General features: G+C 52.1%; 1 protein-coding gene across 3 annotated transcripts; it reads left to right on the top strand.

Moving 5' to 3' along the window:
- The first annotated feature begins 11,317 nt into the window (after window positions 1–11,317).
- On the top strand, window positions 11,318–19,870 carry PRKAG3 (protein kinase AMP-activated non-catalytic subunit gamma 3). 3 transcript variants are annotated; one of them, XM_037029386.1, is made up of 14 exons: window positions 11,318–11,434; window positions 11,765–11,804; window positions 12,257–12,412; window positions 12,763–13,136; window positions 14,073–14,154; window positions 14,567–14,625; window positions 14,741–14,786; window positions 14,977–15,031; window positions 15,226–15,352; window positions 15,473–15,638; window positions 16,906–16,943; window positions 17,109–17,255; window positions 17,584–17,814; window positions 18,401–19,870. In XM_037029386.1, the coding sequence occupies exons 1-13, from the start codon at window positions 11,402–11,404 to the stop codon at window positions 17,698–17,700; spliced, it is 1,440 nt and encodes a 479-aa protein (XP_036885281.1). In that variant the 5' UTR covers window positions 11,318–11,401; the 3' UTR covers window positions 17,701–17,814; window positions 18,401–19,870. The 3 variants fall into 3 exon arrangements, with proteins under 3 accessions (XP_036885281.1, XP_036885279.1, XP_036885280.1); XM_037029384.1 differs by having other exon boundaries at window positions 12,239–12,412; XM_037029385.1 differs by lacking the exon at window positions 18,401–19,870 and having other exon boundaries at window positions 12,239–12,412; window positions 17,584–18,234.
- The last annotated feature ends 2,248 nt before the right edge of the window (window positions 19,871–22,118 follow it).

Below are 22,118 nucleotides of genomic sequence, written 5' to 3'. Positions count from 1 at the left end.
ACAGTGCACCAGCGTAAATCCTCTAAGAGGTAAATTTCTGGAAGGAAACACAGAAGCGGTTCGTGGCGGGGTGACGCGGGCAAGGGAGATGGGCTTTTCCGTGTTACTCGTCTGAGCGCTGCTTTGGAATTCTGTGACCATATGTATGTATTATATTTTTAAATGTCAACAGGGATGATCTGGTAGGAAGATGGTATATCATTTTTTGGTTTTTATATTTTACATTAAAGATGTGAAGATTGGTATTTTGATGGGCTGTACATGATAAGGTCCCCCAAACCGGGGCAACATAATAAAACGCAGGCAGAAGTCTCACTCCCGCCCTGTTCTCCTCGCCCCACTCTCTTCCCTTCCCTCCCCCGGCCCATCTTCTGCCAATCTGTTACTGGACTGAAGGCCAGTAAACCAGACAGGTTTATTGATTGAGAACGCACCAACTGAGAAGATGGGAGCCCTAGTGGTACCCCAAAACCATCTTAAGAAAGTACAGGATTCAGGCTCCTTTTATGTAAAGGGAAGGGGAAATGGGAGGGGCAAGAGGTGAGGGGCCAAGGCTAACCTCTGGGTGCCAGCAGGGGTCTGAGAACGGTTGTGCCAGTTGCCAGTGAGTCGAGTCTTATCAAAGACTTGCAGGAATCTGGACAAGACATACTTCGCTTATCTCCTCGAGCTGCAAGCAGAATTCCTCTAATGTTTAGCGTGTCTATATGCAGGACTCAGCAGAAGCCAACTAGCCTGAAGGCCATGGGAACAAAGCAGGCTCGAACAGGATGCAGCCAGAGAGGCCAGGCATCTCACTCTGTTGTGTATCCTCAGGGTGACCCCTGCTATTGTTTCCCATACGCTGCCAGTGTTTCTTTGTGCAGAACAGAGACATACAAGGGCATATTTAGTCCCCTTTTCTCATACAGAAGTCGACATTCTGTGTCCACTGCCTTGCACCTTGCTTTTTCCATTTAATGGTGTGTTCTGGATGTCTATATCACTAAAAAAATCTCTCACAACTCTCCCTCCCCTCTCCCCCCCTTTTCTAATGTAAGCATTCAGTGCTGTAACCTTCCCCCTCGGCACTGTTTAAGCCATTTGAGGGATGTGCAAGTCAGGGCTCAAAGAAAGCGAGTGATTTGCCGAAAGTCAGCTTGATGACACTTAGCTGAGCAGAACAGGTCTGTTGAGGCCCAGGCTGTTCTCAAAGCTTCTGTGTGGCCACTGGGCAAGCTAGGACTTCTTGGGACAAATGTCCACTTGAGTATGCATGCTACCCAGGGACTCTGAAGGAGAAAGCTTGGACCTGGCCTATGATTAGTACTTAAACATGTGCAGCTTGCGGACTGGGATTTTTCTGAAGATAGACTGAGGGAGGGAATGGACAGGGAGAGAGCGAGCTCGCTCTAGCACAGTGTAATGGGCCCTGAGGCAGAGGTACTGTGTGTGAAAAACAACCCGGCAGAAGAGGCTGTGCTGGGCAGCAGGGCCAGGATGCCGGACAACGCTGGGAGTCCAGGTGGGAAGTGAGTCCGCTCCTGACCGTAATCCGATACTCACTCCACACCCTGAGACCTGGAAGGAGAAAGCTTGACACGGTGGGGGAAGGGTATTCCTAGAGGCCAGCAGCTCCCCTGCAGAAACAACTTTGAAAGAGCTGGTCTAAATATCTAGACAGACAGTGTCTGTTGGCCTAGAGGGAGACGGAAGCCACAGCGGTCTGTGGCCAGAAGAGGAGGGAAATGGCACATGCAGTGGTGTGGGTGGTAGGGTGGCCTGGGCCAGTGGAGAGAGGGGTGGCGGAGCAGAGGGCAGCAAGGCAGGGGACTGCAGCCTGCCTGATAGCTCTGACTAGGTGAGGAACAGGCTCAAAACTCCTAGAAGAACCTGCGGGGAGGGGGTATCCCAGAGAGGACCAGAGCAGGCCTTTTCGCTGGTCTAAGGGGTATAATTCTGAGCTCCGAGATTGTGGTAGATAAGCTGCAACTGTGGCACAGTCCTTATGATCAGCAGGTGAGATATGAAGGCACACAGCTCGCATGGCTTTATTTTTGTCATTTATTTTACTTTAAATAGGCATCACAAGCTGCACAAAAGACATTGTTATCAACGAATACGTGAGGGCCCTGAAGCTCAGAGTCTTCCCAGCTCACATAACAAGAAATGATCACCTCATTCTTCCACTCAGTTTCTTTCAAATCTGGGTGCACGTAACTGACTACAGGGAGGGACCTGCAACACCTCACAGAGGTCCTGGGTTTGCACCTGGACACCGAATGGGATGAAGTTCAGGTGGTATGTTTTTTAGAGGGGCCAGAGTGCATTTCATTAGGCACGGGGATTTCTGGGGTTGGGTGCAGCACAGCACAGAGGCTGTGTACGAGTGCTGGGCAGCCACAGGGGAGGGCCGTCGCTGCGGTTGCTCTGTGAGGCCCACTCCATTCCTCCTCATTTCAGAGTGGCCATGAAATTGGGAGAACTGACCTTAGTCAAGGATAAGTGCTGAGAGGTCTAAGTCAAACTACTTCTCTGGGTCATGGTTTTGGTAGGAGCATGTGGCCCACGTTGGGCTAATGAGATAGAAAGAGAAATTTGCTGAGGGCTTTTGAAATATATTTCCTTCTCTTAGAAGAAAGTGTAGGAAAAGATGGTCTCTGGATGTTGCTGGGCATCAATAAGGGGCCCAGAACTGCTATGGCCACCTCAGGGCTTGAGGCTGTCACGGGAGGAAATCTGAGCTAAGAGAATCAAAGGGGAATCTTTGAAAACCACTAAATTAAATCCGCTGGGAGCCCAACCTGCCCCTGGATGCCCTGTTAAGTGAACCAATAAATCTCCATCTGGCTTGAACCAATTTGAATTGGGTTTTCTATTACACGTGCCTGTAATCATCCTGACTAATACAGCCTGCCCTCTGAGAAATTTAATCTCAATTAATTCAGGTTCTCCTCGACCCCTCTGGAGTTTTGTCCAAGTTCCTGAGCACTTATATAAGGCTGAGGTTTGGGGCGTGAGAGTAGGTATTTGGTCCTGTTGTCTTTTCTGCTGATTCTTGTTCATGATTCCTAGACTCCTAGCACCCAGTTATTTTCACCTATGTGCTGGGTATCATTGGGAGAGTTTGTGTCTTTGGAAGAGATGACTTCCCCCAGAGAACATTTATGTTTGCGGCAGCCGGGCACCTGTGGTCATTAATGGTTTAGGATCACCGTAAGCCAAGTTGAAGGTTTGCTACTCTCTGAACCATTCAGATGAGGAACCAGTCTAAGAGCTAGTTTGCTAATGAATTGTGCTGACTCTGAGGGTGTGGTCCTGTGGTGTTCCAGCTCTTTATAGACGGGGTTTTCTATGGTACTCCCAGGTATATAGGTCCTGGGCCCCCATTACCCCCACATACTTATTAGAATTGGTAGATGCCCTGGAGCAGAGACATTTTTTCCTCTCTCACTTTACTGTGTCTATTGCTCCTTCAGTTGGTCCGGTGAATCATTACTATCGTGTCTTTTCAGTGCTTTTGAAAAGATGCTCTTTACATTTTCAGCATTTACATTCAGCATTTTCGGTTGTTTTTTGAATAACCCAGCCTGCTAAAACTTCCCAATCTCTTGCTTAAGCCAAAGGTATTCCCTTCCCTCCCAGTAGACCTCATTTTTGAAACTCAAAAGCCAGAGGACGTGTTTTCTCCTGTGATGGATGAGTGCTTCCCTGAGGCGACAAACAAGGACGTGCCAAACCCGAGTGAGAAAAGGGCTATGTGGTAGAAGGAGGCATCCCTCAGTCTGGTTAGAATTTCAAATATTCTCCCACCACATATGTAAATTGCTTAACCCAGTGCCCAGCACATATTTAGGGCTCTGTAAACAGTTGCTACTGTCATGATTATTATTTCCGTACCCAAACTCACCTTCTTGAGGAAGCCCTTCTCCGTCTCATTCCAATTCATCTTTTACTGTGTTTTCTCCAAGTACCTTTTTGCCCCCGTTGTCACCCAATTATTTTTTCAAATGCGCGTTTCTCCTCAGGAAAGTGCAGTGGGTGAACACCACCCCCAGAAGCTTCTGAAGGCGTCTAGGTCTTGTTTCTTTAACGCTGGTATCAGAACTCTTTCAATTGCAGGTGCAGACGATTGTTTTCAAACTGTGTTAAACAAAAATAGGTGGGTTGAGCGTGGGCCTGCGAACCAAAGGATTGAGGTTCGATTCCCAGTCAGGGCACATGCCTGGGTTGCAGGCCAGTTCCCAGCAGGGGATGCACGAGAGGCAACCATACATTGATATTTCTCTCCCTTTCTCCTTCCCTTCCCCTCTAAAGATAAATAAATAAAATCTTTAAAAAATAGATTCAGTTAATGTAAGTGAAAAACCTGGGGTAGATGTTCAGGTGCAGTTTGATCTGGGGCTCAGTGAATGCCATGGGGNAATTCATCTTTTACTGTGTTTTCTCCAAGTACCTTTTTGCCCCCGTTGTCACCCAATTATTTTTTCAAATGCGCGTTTCTCCTCAGGAAAGTGCAGTGGGTGAACACCACCCCCAGAAGCTTCTGAAGGCGTCTAGGTCTTGTTTCTTTAACGCTGGTATCAGAACTCTTTCAATTGCAGGTGCAGATGATTGTTTTCAAACTGTGTTAAACAAAAATAGGTGGGTTGAGCGTGGGCCTGCGAATCGAGGTTCGATTCCCAGTCAGGGCACATGCCTGGGTTGCAGGCCAGTTCCCAGCAGGGGATGCACGAGAGGCAACCATACACTGATATTTCTCTCCCTTTCTCCTTCCCTTCCCCTCTAAAGATAAATAAATAAAAACTTTAAAAAATAGATTCAGTTAATGTAAGTGAAAAACCTGGGGTAGATGTTCAGGTGCAGTTTGGTCTGGGGCTCAGTGAATGCCATGGGGACCTGCCCTTTCTCATCAGGTCATGGTCTTTTGTCCTCTGTTTTATCTTCTTCTCTGGCAGCTCCACTTTGCATGGCAGCAGGTCTCCACACATTTCACAGCTCCACATCCAGTGGGGAGAGAGTCCGCCTTAGCTCTAGCGGAAGTCCCAGGATTCACCTCTATTGGACTCATTAGGTCAATGCCCCCCTCACTGTGGTGAGAGGAATATGATGTGCTGACTGCATTACCGGGAAAGATCTGGTTCTTGCCGCTGCCATGAAGAATTACAGATCAGCAAATCTTTTAGCATGCGAGCAGGGTTTATTAGTGATATGTTCTCATGGAAGAGATGGGCTTTGTTGAGGTGGGGGGAGGAAAGGCCGAGGTTCAGGGCAAAGCAGGATCAGGGCAGGCAAAGGCCGGGGGGCAAGAGCACCAGGTCCTTTGTTCTGAGGACTTACATAGTTGGCAGGATGAGGGGTGAGGAGGTGACATACTGACTGACAGGTAAAGGCGGTGCCAGCTTTGCAGGGGGGCGGGTACCCGAAGGTGTTTATGGGCTTCTTCCTCTGGGCACTGTGGACATGAACACCCTGAGGTGTTAACGGGCTACTTCTCTTGCTTTATCCTCCTGTACTAAATCTTTGTTAGATAGCAACAGTGAGAGCCCTGCCTTTATGTCCCCTCTGGCTGCTCATTCTACCACAGCAATGAATTGGATAAGCCTGAATCAGAAGTGTATTTCCTAGAACCCACAGTTAAGCCCCTCGGAAAACCCTGTGCTCTGAGACTGGAGGAGCTGTGGTTCCTTAAAGGAAAACTGGGGGGTTGCCAAGAGAGGGTGAAAGGGATACTGGATAGATAAAAGCGCCATCTGTCCACGTCAATCTCCGCAGCCCACAGAAAAGGTTCGGTAATGTGGGGCAGGCTGAATTACATTCGTAAGATGCTGAGTCTGTCCAGGGCCCCGGAACCCTGGCTTTGACGCTGCCAGGTGTCAGCTCCACACACACAGGGTGGGACGCGGAGTGCCCGGTGACCGGCACGGCGGCTGCCCGCGCCCCCACCTCCCAACCCCTCTGGCACAGGGAACCCCATTTATGACGTGCCAGTCATGGGTCTGAAACCCAGGTTACTTCCCAGGCCACCTCATGCCAGTTTTTCCTTCTCTAATACAAAAATAACACCTCAAGAGGATCCCGACCCCATGTCCCAGACAAGTAAGCTACCCAGGGTGGCAACCAAACTCCCTGGGGTCAGGGGGCAGTGTCCTTACTGCACCCTGTCTGGAGAGCGAGCCAAGAAATAGGGTTTCAAGAAATAAGATACCATGATCAGAGACTAAAACCGAACACTCATGGAGTATTTGTTTCCCAACCAAAGCCAGTGCCTTCTGCTGATTTGCCCTGCCAACAAGCGCGGGAGGGCTGGGGGGGGGCTGGCGGAAGCAGGTGCGGGAACTCTGAGAGGTAACCGGTAGGACCAGGCAGACAGCTCCGTTATCACGACTAGAAAATCGCTGTGAGTTTAGTGTTGAGCAGCGCTGGCGTCTGTCCCCCGCTGGAGCCCTCCTCCGTCCCACCGGTGATGCTGCTGGAAATGACTGGTGAAGGGTCCCTGCTCGTGCCTTCAGGCAGAGCCTCGCAGCTGGAGGTACTAGCGGACTAGAAGCAGATGGCAAAGTAATAGTTTCAGTAACCACTTCCGGAGCATCTATTGCATGCCAGGCCTGTACTTTATTTACACGAAGCTTGGTGGTTGGAAGCGTGACGCCGGAGTACAGAAATGCTGGCTTTGACTCGGCTCCATCTCGCCCACTTTGGGATTTTCATCAAGTTACTGGATCTCTTGGTGACTTGATGTCTTCCATCTGTAAAATGCTAATAATAGAAGTACCTACCACAAAGAATCGTGAGGGATTACATGGGATATTGCGCAGAATGTGTTCTGCAGTGTCAGATACTAAGCCTTGCATAAATGTGGAGCATCGTTATACACGCTTGTGATTTCTAACCCTATCCCCAATCCTGCAGTGTAAATCCACTAGTTAGAGAGAGGTTTGGCTGTTGTAGCAAAGGTTCTATTTGTGCCTTAAGCAAAATAGAAGTTTACTTCCCCTTACGACAGTGCAGGGGTAGGCAGACCAGCACAGGAGTGGCAGGTTCTATCGTGTTCAACCTGCAGCTTCCACCATTAGGTCCCCGTGGCTGAGTCAGCTCCCACCAGCATATTTCAATCCCAGCAGGAAGGAAGGGGCACACCAACTCCTGCCTTCCAAGGGGACCCAACCAAGAAAGGCTGCACACAACATTGCTGCTTAGACCCCACTGGGCAAACTTAGTCGCATGGCCATCCTGTCTGCAAAGGAAGCTGGAAAATACAGTCATTCCTTGAGCTAAATTGTGGGGACTTACTAGTTGAGGAAAAAGAAAGGGAAAGTAGATATTGCTGTGCCAGAGTCCAAGGTCTGCCCGCCCCGTACAAAGAGCACATTTAGTGCCCCTGGAAGGAAGGGGAGGCAGCCTTCCATCCAGACGTAGCCCGGCCCGGAGCCAAGGGTCTCTGAGGGGCCAGGTGTGGACGAGGTCCTCATGATCCGGTGATTTATAAACCGGAAGGCAGGTGGTCCTGCCCCCTGACAACAGGGGAGGAGGAAGAGGATAAACTCAATCAAAACATCCACTCAAGAACAAAAAAGCTGTGGTATATACAATAAAATATTGCTCAGCTATAAAAAAGGGTGGAATCTTACAGCACAGATGGACCTGGAGGGTATTGTGCTGAGTGAAATAAGTCAGTCGGAGAAAGACAATTGCCATATGGTTTCACTCATATGTGGAATCTAAAGAACAATGTAAATGAACAAACCAGGTATTACCCTTGATCTTAGCCAAAAGGCCAAGAAATGACGAGCAAACAAAACAGAAACAGACTGAGACACAGAGAACAGACGGATGGTTACCAGAGGGGAGGAGGATTGGGGAACTGGGCAAAAAAAAGTAAAGATATTGAGAAGCACAGATCAGTAATTGCAAAATACTCATGGGGATGTATAGTACAGCATAGGAAATATGGTCAATAATATTGTAATAACTATGCATGGTTCCAGGTGGGTACTGGAAATATCAGGGGGACCATTTTGTAAAGTATATGATTGTCTAACTGCTATGCTGTACACCTGAAACTAATACAAATAAATATTGTAAACTGTAACTGAAAAAAAAATCCACTCAACAAAAAGAAAATGGCAAACACCTGGCAGTCACTGAATCTTAACAGTCACTAAGTCCAGCTGGGCAGGAGTTGCAAAGCCGCTCCCTAGCCTTGGGAGAAGTTGGGCAGCGCGCCTGGCCAACCCCCGCTTCTGCTGTCCGGAAAGATCTCCCCTTTCTACCCGCCTTGGTGGCCTCTGGCATTGCTCCTGGGAGCTCTTCCCACCCAGTACCCTCTGCAGCCGCACTGAGGACGTTATAACTTTCACACCCTCTTCCTGCTGGTACAGATTTGGGCGAATGGGAATAGCTGGGGGTCAGGGTGTCAAACCAGGGTTTGTGGATGGGTTTGGGGTTTCTTCATGAATACAATATCCTCAAAATCATATAAGTCTTCTGACTGGCTTCCCATTCGAGTAACTGTAGCCAACGTCTCATATAGATACAAGTTTTATGCTCGAATACTCCAGACTCGGGGTCCTTCCTACTCTTTCTCTAGCTGCCAGTAGCTATCTTGAGGCCATCTGAAACAAATATTCTTGACTGTGGAGGGAACTCCCTTACCCGGCCCACTGGGCTGGCTTGCACTGTTTGCTGAACAGGGTGTGCTTGAGAAAGATTTGGGACCACAGGTATAGCCCTGGCCAAGCCTGCCTCCTCCGAACCACCTCTCAGAACGTGCCTCAGTGCATTTCTCTTGTGGGACTTTGCTTGTGGCAGCCAGCAGCAGCCAACACCAGGCAACAATTTCAGTGCTTCGGTCCAGTTCCAGTGAGTGTTTACAGGCTGCTAGCTTGTGCTTTCCCTTCCAAGGGATCACAGATAACAGAGGTGGCTTAGGTTTTGCTGTAACATAGCAACAGTCACCAGCTTACCAGCAAACAATATTTTCCTTTGCTATCTGCTCTCCACTCTCTAAATCAATGACCCTTATTTTAGGCTTTTAAAGCAATGCTACTTCCAGATACCAAATTCTGCATTAGTCAGTGTACATGTTTGGTTGTTGTAAAGAAGACACCATTTAAATGAACTAAACAAGAAAAGTTTAAGCCCCGGCTGGTGTGGCTCAGTACACTGAGCACCAGAATGCGAACCAAAAGGTCTCAAGTTCAATTCCCAGTCAGGGCATATGCCTGGGTTGGGAGCCGGGTCTCCAGTAAGGGGCACACAAGAGGCAACCACACATTGATGTTCCTCTCCCTCTCTTTCTCCCTCCCTTCCCCTCTCTAAATAAATAAAATAATTTTTTAAAAAAGAAAGTTTAGGTTTTTTTTCTTATACTAGTCTGTTGAAAGTCCAAACCTGGCAGGGTGACCCTGAAACCCTTAATAAACATCTTTCATCTTGATACCAGATAGCTGCTCTGGCTCCTGCCATCACATTAGCATTCCAGGCAACAGTAAGAGAGGAACTCATGCTTCTTTCTTTTAAGGCCTGACCTGGAAGTTGCTCACATCACTTCCACTCATGTTGCATTAGCCAGATTTAGTCACAAGGCCGTATTTAGCTTCAGGGAAGACTGGGAATCTGTGTGGATAAAAGGCAGCCATTCCAGCTATAATGCAAGTGATTCTATTATTAAAGGAAGAAAAGAAAAATAGACATGGAGAGGCAACTGGCAGTCTTGGCCAACTAATGTTTTCCCCTCATTTCCCATTTGTAGAAACAGACTCAGCAGAAGTGGGCTGTTGCCAAGGTCATTTGGCAGGCATACAGCAGAGCATAAATTTTAATCAGGTCAGCCTGACCCCAAACAGGCTGTCCATCACACCCAGCCGGCAAATTTGGTCATCAAGGTGAGCACTGTTTACCTGGAGACAAAAGATTCTGGCATGTGAGTAGCCACGGAAACACCAGCCTGGCCTGCACGGCGATGGTCCACAGAACACTCACTAGAAGGCCTGTGCGGGGAGGGCGATGCCATCAGGGGAGACCTTCTCACAAGGAGCCCCTGCTTCCGGCCCTGTGGGTGGACCAAGGTGCAGGTGGAGGGGACAGGAAAATAGTGCAGGAGAAGGCAGTGCTGTCAGCTGAGCCTGATGCGTGCCTGTCTTGTCTGTGAGGGTCACTGGGGGAAGCATAGAGGGTGGGGGTTTTCCAGGTCCGATGCATCGCACACGTCCAGGGATGGTTCACTTGATCTTTCTACCACTTGAGGTGTCCCCTTAGCTGTGCCTGAGAAGTTCCAGACAGGAATGGGCCACAGGGATCCTGCGGAAGGACAGTGGCACTCGCCCCTGTGCTGCCCAAGACACACTGGGAGGGATGAAGTCCCTTCCCTGCTCTGTTCTCCTCCACCCCCACCCCCACCCCCTGGGTAGGGGGCTTTGAGGGATGAGGGGAAATATGTTCAGTGCATTCAACAAGAAACCCAGTAATACGTTCCCAAGTGCCCACTCCAGGGCCAGAGACTGCGATGGGAGAAGCTGATCGAAAGAAAGGAAGGGAGGGGCAGAGAGAGAGGAGAGCTGGAGCAGCTGGGTCAGCGTTTCTGGTTGGGACGTTGACTCAGGCCCCAGGAATGCCAGGGAAGGGGGACGGGCAGCCGCCAGGGCCAGGATGGGATCCTGCTGGCACCAGAAGAGGTAGGGACGGGAAATAAGCAGGATGAGGGGACTGGGGCTGCTGCACACCTGGACCTACCTCCATGCCGCAGGTGGAAACAGGTGTCTCTCACCCATGGCCCAGTGTAGCCCCAAGCCCTCAAGCTCACTGAGCACCCTAAAGGTGATCATCACAGCCACCTTCACCTGCCCGAACCATTCCAATCCACCACAGAGAGAGGGACAGGCTCCTAGGACTCAAATGGGGACATCTGGACGTACATGGGCCACTGCCCCGGGGCCGCCCACACACCCCATCTCCCCAGCCTCCCAGCTGGCTGCAGCTCACCCTTTCCAACTCCAGCACCACCCACAACTGAAGTTTGTATGAGGAAGAAAGTTAAGCTCAACCTGCCTCCTTTTTCCCTCACTGGGGCCCTGAAAAAGATGAGAGAGGCCCTCAGAGAAAGAACCCAGGACACAGGGCCCACCTCCCAAGCTGACCCAAGCCACCGCCCCCCAGCAGGGTCCTTCCTGCTTGTCCTCTGAGATCCTGGAGGCAGCCCAGGATCAGACGTCAAGATTCCAGGTTGCCCATTTCCTCCCCACCCCGCCCCCAGGCTGCTGGGCTGGAGCCTCTGAGCTGAACGGGTGGACCCCTCCCTCCCAGCTGCCTGACACCCAGAGAGAAACTGATACGGGAGGGCGGGGTGCCAGGGGCCAGGCCCAGAATAGTGCTGCCCAGCCACAGGTTCCAGCACTCGCTCTCTGTTGGTCGTGCCGGCCGCATGGAGCCCGAGCTGGAGCACGCACTGCGCAGGGTACTGGGGCTCCAGGCTGGGGACACGCCACGTTGTGTGCATGTGTGTGCATGTGTGCATGTGACCTGGATTTTCTTTGTGTATGAGTGTGTTTGTGTCTGTGTACACATATTCTTTGTGTAAGTGAGTGCGCGTGGTTCCGTGTCTGGGAATGGTTGAGGATGTGTGTTTCTGAGTGTGTGTAAGTATTTGTGTGTGGGTGGGTGTGTTTATGGGTGTGTGGGGGATGGGTGTGCTCACATGCGCACTGTGGGAAAGCAAGGAAGGACCCACACACGTTCGGGAATGCGGGGCATTTTGCCCACCCTTCAGACGCCCTTCTCCCCACAGACCCCGTCCTGGAGCAGCCTCGTGGGACTTCAGAACCGAGGTAGGTGGGGCTGCCCCTCGGGCTGGGCCCTGCCTCTTTTTTCTGGGCCCCCAGTCTCACCCACTCCACCAGCTTCACTTTTGTCTTCCTCCCCTTTTGTCTTGTTTCGCTCTTCTTTGTGTCTCCTCCTTCCTCACCTGCTCCTTCCCCTCTCCGCAGCAGAGGAGGCGGGTCTGCGGTCTGAGGGCTTGGACCCTGGGTCTGACTTTACCATTTACTGGCTGTGTGGTTTGTGGCAGATTTTTCACCCTCTCTAATCTCAAGTCCCCTGTTAGTGAACTAGGGACGGTAACAGTGCCTCCCTTGTAAGATTGCCGTGAGGTTTGAGTGAGAAGATGTTGGAGAAAAGCCCTTTGAAAGCTTGCAAATACCAAATAACATTATTAATAATGTTTTCATAGATTCTGTTATGTCACGCCCTATTAACCAAACAGGCCCCATTCCCCCTTCAGAGCTGAGCTTCCTAGAGCAGGGAGCTGGTACGTTATGGCCATCGCCAGCCACGAACAGCAGCTCAGAAAGAAGCCACGGGAAACGGGGGGCCAAGGCCTCAAGGTGGACAAGGCAGGAGGCTGTGGAGGAAGAGGACCTGTCAGGCCTGGTGGAAGGTGAGGCCAAGGCCAGTTCTGGGGGGAAATGCTGGCGGGCATGCAGTGGGAAGTCCCAGAAGCCTGCCCTTGATTCTTCCATAACACAGAGCTGGACCCAACCTCCATCCTGCAGCCTCAGTCTCCCCACATGAGAGAGGACCACCGCACTGCAGAGCCAGGAACCCTCCACATGGGGTACCTGGGACGGAGCCGCTATCTCGCGTGACTCCCTGAGCCCCAGCTTTCTCACCTGCAAAATGGGGCACACAAAATCCAGGCTTCCCAAGGCTGCTGTGAGGATAAACTGACACAGCAGATAATAGAAGTATTTTGGACAATGGAATTACTGCCCTCTCCCCCTCAAACAGGTCCCCAGTCCAGGCCAGCTGCTGAGTCCATCGGGCTGGAGGCCACATTCCCCAAGGCCACACCCTCGGCCCAGGCTTCTCCCTTGGACATCCTCCCCTCCGAGTGTGGAGCCTCAGCCCCTGGCTCCAGCACAGACGATCAGGAGCTGGGCAAAGAGGTCCCAGCCACAGCAGCCTGCGGGTATGAGCTCAGCCTGGTGGAAGAAAGGCCTGCCCTGTGCCCACCCCTGCAGGCCCCGTTACCCAGGCAGGGCCTGGATGATGAGCTGAAGAAGCCGGGGGCCCAGGTCTACATGCACTTCATGCAGAAGCACACCTGCTACGATGCCATGGCAACCAGCTCCAAGCTGGTCATCTTCGACACCACGCTGGAGGTGAGGCCACGGCTCTGCCCACCTCCATCCTCACGGGCTGCAACCTTCACCCCCACCTTCCAGGATAGCCTGCCCGGCCAGGCCTCCCTGCATGTCCGTTTCCAGAGCTCTTTCTCAGCACCATGGTGACCAGTGCAGGGAGGGCTGCCACCCTCTGTGAGAAACCTCTAATTGTCATCACAGCCCTGCCACTTGGAATCTGTAGGATCTTGAGTCAGTTACATTACCTCTCATCTCCAAGGTCGGGGTAGGAATGCCTGCTTGGCCCTCCATGTTTGAGAGGACCCTGGGGCAACTCAGGGTAGGTAGGAGCACTTTGTAACCCCTGAACGATGTATGTAGGAGACACTGAAGAACAGCTTAGGACAAAGATCAGGGGAATCTCGGTGCAGCGTGTCTGCGCTGTCCCGAAGCAGCGTGTCTGCGCTGTCCACGCTACGTGGTCTGATTCTAGCGACGTAGAAATGAATGTATTTCTAGTAGTAGTTTTGTATTTTTTAAAATAGGCATTAGAAATGAAACCAGCATGTTTAGATAGCATTGCTGAGGTTGAGGCCAAAATGAGTCAATGTAAAATTTGTTTCAAGAAAAATATTTTGTAAATTCTATGTAAATAACTATACGTCTAGTAGTTAGATCAACAGAATTATACTGCATGTGTCTTCACACATCTGACTTCTGAGTGGAAACAGCTTTCCACACTCTGAGTGCCTGGTGAGGGGGTCACCTTGGGGCCTCTGGCCACCAGCAGCCTTATCTCTGGAGCAAATGTCCCCAACAAGGATTAAGTCTGGTGTGCGCTGTGACCCGAGGGAGGCCGGCTGGCTCATGTGCAGGAGTCCATGAGAAGGCCCCGCAGAGGGGGAGCCTGGTGGGGACGGGGCACCAATGGGGAGCGGTGAGGCACTTACTCCCCCCGTTCTCCCCTGCCCGCAGATCAAGAAGGCCTTCTTCGCCCTGGTGGCCAATGGTGTCCGGGCAGCACCTCTGTGGGACAGCAAGAAGCAGAGCTTTGTGGGTGAGGAGGGGCTGGGGAGGCAGAGGTGGTGGGGAAGGGCCCTCGGAGCAGGGACCTTGCCAGGTGCTTCTGCATTCCATGCCCCCACCTGCAGGGGCGTGGCCGCCAGTTGACCCCTCTAGCACTAGTGCCCTGCGGTCCCGGGGCGTAGGTGATAAGTAGAAAAAAGGAAAAGGGGGAGGAAGAAGTTAGGAGAATAGAAGAGGGTGCAGGGAGGAGAGAAACTGGAGGGAAAAGGGAGAGCCCCACTTCTCAGGCACAGGAGGGTCTGCCCTGCTCCCCTCTTCCCATAATTCCCAGTGTTGTCTCAGTACCAGGATGCTGGTGGGGCCTGCGAGGGGAGTCTGGGCCCTCAACCTGCCTCCCGCCACAAGGCCCCAGGCTGATGCCCCTGTACCCCTCGACTCCACAGGGATGCTGACCATCACAGACTTTATCTTGGTGCTGCATCGGTATTACAGGTCCCCCCTGGTGAGAAGGGGGCTGGGAGCCCTGAGGGTGCCCCCTGAGTTGGGTGGTGGGGAGTTTGGGGAGCCTGGTGCCCAAGAGGCCCCTGTCTGACTTGTGGAGTCCTGTCTGTCTCTAGGTCCAGATCTATGAGATTGAAGAACATAAGATTGAGACCTGGAGGGGTGAGTGGGGAGAGGGGACCTGGAAGGGGCCTGAGTGTGTGTGGGTGACCGTGGGCCCAAGGGCCTGAGGGAGAGGCCAGGCAGTGGGGATTTCGTACAGGGGGCCCTCAGGGAGGGGCTGCTCTCCGGTGGGCTGTGCGGTAAGGCAGTGTATCCAGTTCCTTTGGCCTGATTTGGGCTTTTTCTGCAGAGATCTACCTCCAAGGCTGTGTCAAGCCTCTGGTCTCCATCTCTCCCAATGACAGGTGAGCATCCCCAACCACCCACCTGAGCTTCTTTGCTCTGCACAGTCTCCTCCCCCACCCCTCAATTCTGAATTCACCTGCAAATCTTGAGAGGCCCACAAGGCAGCCTTGGCACCCCATCCTCCCTTCCAGGGGGCTGGGATGGAGGGTGTCTCTTCCCAGGCTGCCTCAGGCTCACTTCTCCCACCCCGCAGCCTGTTTGAAGCCGTCTACAGTCTCATCAAGAACCGAATCCATCGCCTGCCTGTCCTGGACCCAGGCTCAGGTGACGTGCTCCACATCATCACGCACAAGCGGCTGCTCAAGTTCCTGCACATCTTTGTGAGCTGGGGACAGCCTTGGGGCGGGGGTGACCCTGACCCTGACCATGGGGAAGGGGGCAACCGGGAGCCTTGGGGGCCGCTCCACCCTGACAGCCCCACGTGTCCCCAACCCAACCAGGGCACCCTGCTGCCCCGGCCCTCCTTCCTCTCCCGGACCATCCAAGATTTGGGCATCGGCACATTCCGAGACTTAGCCGTGGTGCTTGAAACGGCACCTGTCCTGACCGCACTGGACATCTTCGTGGACCGGCACGTGTCTGCGCTGCCTGTGGTCAACGAAGACGGTACCACCCCCTGGATGGGGCTGGGGGGACAGGCGGCAGTGGGGGCAGAGGTCCATGCTGCTTCAGCCTGGGGCCCAGGGTCGAGTCCCAGTTAGAAGCTCCTGCCTGCTTTGAGCCTGGGTCCAGCTACTTAGCCTGTCTATGCCTCAGGTCCTTCACGTGGGAATTTTAGTAACTAACACCCATCTTCTGACTCCACAGGGTGATTTAGAAGGATTATGTGCAACTAAATGAGCATAATGAGAGGAAACAGCAGATGAGGTTTTTCATTTTAATTCATCCTAAAATGGGGCAGGGGACCCAGGCAGACCTCCATTTCTTGCTCTGAGAAAGGGTGAGAGGAATTACGAGACTGCTTTGGTAAATCATGGTTGTAGGTGATTTCAAAGTTGAAATTGCCATACTGAAGTAGATATCAGATGCATTCTAGCTTACTTTTGATTATGAAAAATTTTGAATGTAGGAACATGGTAGAAAAAGCTGTATAATGAACTCTGCATATCCATGGCCAGGATTAATACGATTCACATATTACCCCATCAGTTTCTTTTCTCTTGATGAAGTAGTTAAAAATAAATTACAGACATCATGCCATTGCAGCCCTAAACGTTACAGTCTGTGTCTCTTAAAATAAGTGTATTTCCTATACTACCTAACAAAATTATAAATAATTAGTTACCATCATCTACTATTCAGTCCTAATTCTCATTGCCCCATTTTCCCCAAGAACAACTTATTTTTTTCACATTTGATTTTTTTCGAACCAGAGTCGACTAGGACTACACTTTGCATCTGTTTCTTTTACCCCACGAGTCTCTCCTGAGCTGAAACAGTTCCCTCCCCACTTAACTTTCACGACACTGACAACACTGAGGATGAGAAGCCTGGGTCCTTCGCCCTGCAGAGAGCCCACCCCCGGGTCTGCCTGTCCGCCTGCCGCAGGTGGCCTTTGCCTGTTCTTCTCCTCCTGTTTCCTGTAAACCAGAAATCAGATTTAAGGTTTGATCAGATTCAGGCTAGACTGTTTCATAGGTGATGTGATGTACTCACCGTCTCACACCCAGAGGCGTGGTGTCAGGGTGTCCCTCTCTGTGTGACAACTTTCGATCTATGGGATCAGCATGGCTGACGGATGCCTCACTATGAAGCCAGTAATCTGGGGGTGGGGATGTCGAGGAGTTCCAAACCGGCCCAGACCCTTGCACAGCACCCTGATTCTGATCGGAAGCCATTCCCTGTCTCTCTCCCCCCACCCACCACCCTGCAGGTCAGGTCGTGGGCCTGTACTCCCGCTTTGACGTGATCGTAAGTGTCTGGGGAACAGAGGGGCAGGGAGGCTGCGGGGAGGCTCAGGGTGGAAACCAGAGGCGTCTGTGGACCAGGAGGGCCTTTCTAGGTGTGTAGGGAGCAGTGCCTGTGGGGCTAGAGCCCGGGTGACGGGGTGACTAAGCAGCACGCCCCTCCCGCCAGCACCTGGCCGCCCAGCACACCTACAACCACCTGGACATGAGTGTGGGAGAAGCGCTGAGGCGGAGGACGCTGTGTCTGGAGGGCGTGCTTTCCTGCCAGCCCAACGAGGCCTTGGGGGAAGTCATCGACCGGATCGTGCGGGAGCAGGTACCCATGCTCCCAAGGCACACGGCCGGTCCCTCTCACAGTCGGCTCCAGCTCTCCCTGCACACCAGGCATCTGCCTTGTCCTCCTTCACAGCCAAGCTCTGGGTGTCCACACTGGCCAGCAACTGGTCTTGTCCATGGGGCCCAAGGGTCATGGCCATGGCCAGCTGATCACCCCAGGGAGGTCAGAACCTCCCTTAACTGGTTCCTAAGAGCCACTCTCCTGTTCCCGTCTATATGAAGTTGTTGCCCCTGATTCTTGATGCCAACCTCATTGGCTGCCATAGCTGCATGGCCCTGCCCCTTACTGGACATCTGCCGGCCCACAGGTCCACCGGTTGGTGCTACTGGATGAGAGCCAGCATCTCCTGGGCGTGGTGTCCCTCTCCGACATTCTCCAGGCGCTGGTGCTCAGCCCTGCTGGCATCGAGGCCCTCAGTGCCTGAGAAGATATGAGTCCTCATTCCTAGGCCGCCTTCCACACCCGGAGCCCATGAAGGGAGCTGGGGCGTCAGCCTTCATCTCCCCCACCCCCATTAGCTGGTTGGACTCTGGTTCAGGTAGGCTTTGCTCTGGGCTGCTGGCCTCAGCACCAGCCCCGCGGGCTTTCTGGGCCCCCAGATCTCACACCGGGCACCCTGAGGATGGGGAGTGGCCCAGCTCCTAGCTGAACAGCCCCATGAAAACCACAAGAGTCAGAACTCATCGTGGGGCCACCGTGTCGTTCCCTTCTCAGTCGAGGTCACAGAGCCCCTCCTGAGAGGAGGCACAGGGGCCAGGATAAAGGCAAGGGCAGCGTGATGTGACTTCAGGTGCTCTGGGGAGAAGGACCTGCCCTTTCACAATTCAGTTCCCCCTGCTTGGAATGCTGCTACTGGAAGGAAGCAAGTTAATGCCACTTTGTTAAATGGCATCTCCCTGCTCCGTAAGAACTAAGGCTAGAAGGAGGGAGCTTCTAATACTCTTCTTAGTAAATTTGAATGATCTCAGACCTTTGCCTAGGAGTGCATTTGCTCGGGGTTTGCAGAGTGGTGGGGTGCAGATCCCACCTGCTTGGAAGTGGGTGGCGAGACCGAGGTTCTCCTGCCAGAAAGGCACCCTCTCCTCCCCATCTGGTCACCGTCTTCCCTTCTCTTTTCCTCACAGGCTTCTCCAGCCCTCCCTAAATGCCCCTGCCCTGCCTATGCTCCCAGAAGCCCTCAGGAATGCCCAGTGCACTATGGGATGGTGAAATTAAGGAGAAAAGCTGAGTCAAGCCTAGAGATCCCTGAACCAGAGACACTGGGATCGCCCCAGGGCTGACTGCTCCACGTTCACCCACGTCACTTTCCCCTCTGCCCCTTTTGGGGCGGCAAGCCCATGGGTTTAGTCAGGGGCTCTGGATCCTTCAGCTTCTGGACTACCTGCTGCTCTGAGTCCCAGCTCCTGGGAGTCTGGCTGTTCTTCCCCCCATGAGAACTGCCTTGGTGGTTCCTACCTCGATGCCATTGCCCTCCTACTCCCCTGCACTGACATTTCCGGGCTGCTGGGGGCGCCATGGAGCGACAGTTATTTGTAGAGCTGCCGGTGGGAGTGGGGTCTTCCCTCCACCAGTGTCCTCAGCTCTCACCAGCAGTGTTCCCAGGGCCCAGTGACGGCCCTGAGTTCAAATCATGAGGAGGAACGATAGAGAAAACAAAGAGAGCAGCCTGTGAACTTAGATTTTTATGTTTCACTCAGAAAATGCTACAGTCATTTGACCTGCACTTGTGGCAAGATCCCTGAACTTGTACTTTCTGAATTCAAAGACATGAAGGAAAATCTGTAATTGGCCAGTGCCGCAAGCGGCATTCCTTTGGTGCACACAGTGTTACTCCACTGACATTTCCGTTTCATCTTTTACTTATAACAAAGCCACAAAGAAAATATTAGTTCTTTGCACAGTAGCTACAACTCACTCCATAAACTCTAGTCTGCAAGAAACTCAACTTCGTTTTTCTAGCACTGAATGTCCTTTCTATTATGAAGACCCCTTTGCCAGGAGGTAGAAATCAATCTCAGGTTGAGGTTCCCCTCCCATCTTCTCCTGCGGTTAAGTTAGGCGAGGAGGAGGCCGCTTTCGACGATGTAAGAATTTCTTCCTCGGCCGTCATCATCCACCCATGTCACCTCCTGTTAACACATCCCCATTCCACCCGGTTGTCACAGGGTGGGTCCTTGGTGGGCACGGCCCCTGCTCAGTGACCCCTCACTCACTGCCATGAAGCCTCTTTGGGCCTGCTTGCCCTTGGGCCATGAGGACATTCTAGTTTCTGGCCCTGCACCCCTTTGGGCTTCAGGAAGCTCTGTGGGGCTGTTGAAAGCCCATCTGCTGAGATGGACAGCAAGTGACCTGTTCTGTTGTGAGTCTTGTGGGTTTTCTCAGGCAACATGGGTCCCAGGGGGGCTTCTAGCCTATATCCTCCAAACCTCTCTTGGGGTATTTGCCATTATTCCCACTGCCCCAGACACAGCTCCTTCTCAGGGACTCCAGAACAGTCTATACTCTTTATTTCCCCAAGCCCCACTGGCCTGTGGAATCTTTACCCAGTGGGGAAGAAGGGGCATTTTTCTCTAACCCATCCTATGCTCTTCCAAATCTGCTGTGTGTGTCCTGAGTTGGGCTTTTGAAATTCCAAAGTCAGGTCCGAGCTTCTGCTGTGTTGCCCTCACTGTGACCAGGACACTGCAGGTAGAGCTGGCCAGTGGGGAGGGAGAGGCTAACGCATCTGAAGTGTGCTCCTGCCCCATTTACCAAACAGAGCAGCAGAGTGCAGGTAGGAGCCTGCTGGGTCAGGTAGCAAATGCGGGCATTTTCCCAGACTCCTAGCTTCCACGTCCGGTTTGGCTTTAGCCCACAGGTCAGGTGCTGGCTCTTCTCTGGCTCTGCCTGGGAAGGTACTGGGTCTTGGGCTCAACTAGGAGGATGGGATGCAGGTGTTTGCCCGCTCAAGTGACAATGTCCTTGGATGGGGGTGGGCAGGGCAGGCTGCCCCTGACCGCGCGGGCTCTAGGGAAAGTGTGGCAGTGTGGCAGTCTCAGGCTTCGGGGGTGGTGCCCTGGGGTGCTCAGGCCGTCAGAGGTCCCAGCACAGGCCTTAGGGGAAAGGGGCAGCCTGGGGAAGGCAGTCTCCCTCCAGAGCTGACAGGTCTCCACCCTCCCGAGGTCCCAGCAGCTGAGGTAATGTGTACCCTCCTGCAGTTACTCCAAATCCTATTGTTCTTTTTTTTTAAAGATTTTATTCATTTATCTTTAGAGGGGAAGGGAAGGAAAGAGGGAGAGAAACATCAGTGTGTGGTTGCATCTGGTGTGTCCCCCGCTGGGAACCAGCCTGCAACCCAGGCATGTGCCCTGACTGGGAATCGAACTGCGATCGTCTGGCTCACAGGCCCGCGCTCAATCCACTGAGCTACGCCAGCCAGGGTGCTCTTCTTTCTTTACAGAGTTGGGTTATCAGGGTGGGGTGTCAGGGAGCCTCCCCAGGACACCCCCCCACCCCCTCACCCCCACCTGGGGCAACACACCGTCCCTGAGACCCCAGACCCCGGAAGTGCGCCTCTTCACCCTCTGGCCTCTGATGGGCTTTGTGCCAAACCTCAAACCACAGCTGATGTTTCTCACCCTCCAGAGAGAAAGGTGCAAAGGAAAGAGCCCACGCTATTACATTGCCAAAGAAAGTGCTTTTTTCATTTACATGAAACACCTCGTGCAGGCATGGTGCCAGAATATAAACTGACAGAGGCCATTTTCACCACCCGCCCCAAGATAAGAGAAAGAACTTCATGTGCATACATGGTGTACATGTGCTGTCCCCAGGTACATTTCAATCAGTCTTTTTAAAATTAAAAAAAAAGTATATCTAGTATAAAAAAAGAAAACCTCTTTGGCCATGTTGCATTTTGTTTTTCTCTGTTCGGGGGAGAAGTCTTTGATCCTTCTTCCCAGAGCTCTGTCTGTGGGCCAGATTCCCTCACCCTGTTAATAGCTCTTCAGCCCTTACGTCCGTGGGACCCAGCGTTCACCCGTCACTGGTGGCCAAGGCTGTCTGGGGGACCCTCAGAGGCTGTGCCTGCACCTCACCTGCTCTTTAACTGGTCCTCACACGGACATCACTATTTCACCAACTGCCTAGCTCTTGTTTCGGCATTTCTAATTTCTGATTGGAGGCTGCACTTTAGGACGCAGAGACGCTCCTTGGGACAGCCCCGCCCCGGGACGCCCTGCGGTGCCGCTAGAGGTACCATCACCATCAGCAGCTATTTCTACCAACTCAGCGCCACAGATTTTTTTCAACTGAGATATATTCACATACCATTTAAATTCATTCTCTTAAAGTGTACAATTCAGTGGTATTTAATACATTCATGAAGTTCTGCAACCATCGCCACTGTCTAAGTCCAGGCCATATTCTTCATCCAGTAGAAACTCCACACTCATTAACAATCACCCCATGATCCCTCCCCACACCCCAGGCTTCTGGCAACTACTAATCTACCTTTTGTCCCCATGGATTTGCCTATTCTGGACACTTTGTGTAAACAGAATCACAAAGGATGTGGTCTTTTCCAAATCCCTGGTGACAGAAGCTGATTCAAGGTTGGGTGGTGAGCACACAGGGCAATACAGAGATTGTGTATTACAGAAATGAACACTTGAAACCGACATACTCTTATTAACCAACATCACGCCAATAACTTTAATTTAAAAAGATGTAGTCTCTTTTTTTTTGCATCTAGTTTCCTTCATTCTGGTTTTCAAGGTTCATCCATGACGTAGCATGAATCAGTGTTTCATTTCTTTTTATGGCCGAATAATGTTCTATCCATGGATATACAAGCTTTTAGTG

This window comes from Sturnira hondurensis, unplaced genomic scaffold, assembly GCF_014824575.4.
Source record: "Sturnira hondurensis isolate 20B ecotype Veracruz unplaced genomic scaffold, ASM1482457v3 Scaffold0020237, whole genome shotgun sequence".
NCBI classification, from domain to species: domain Eukaryota; kingdom Metazoa; phylum Chordata; class Mammalia; order Chiroptera; family Phyllostomidae; genus Sturnira; species Sturnira hondurensis.
Note: the sequence above shows the minus strand (reverse complement) of the source record. Positions and strands in the feature narration are given on the sequence as shown.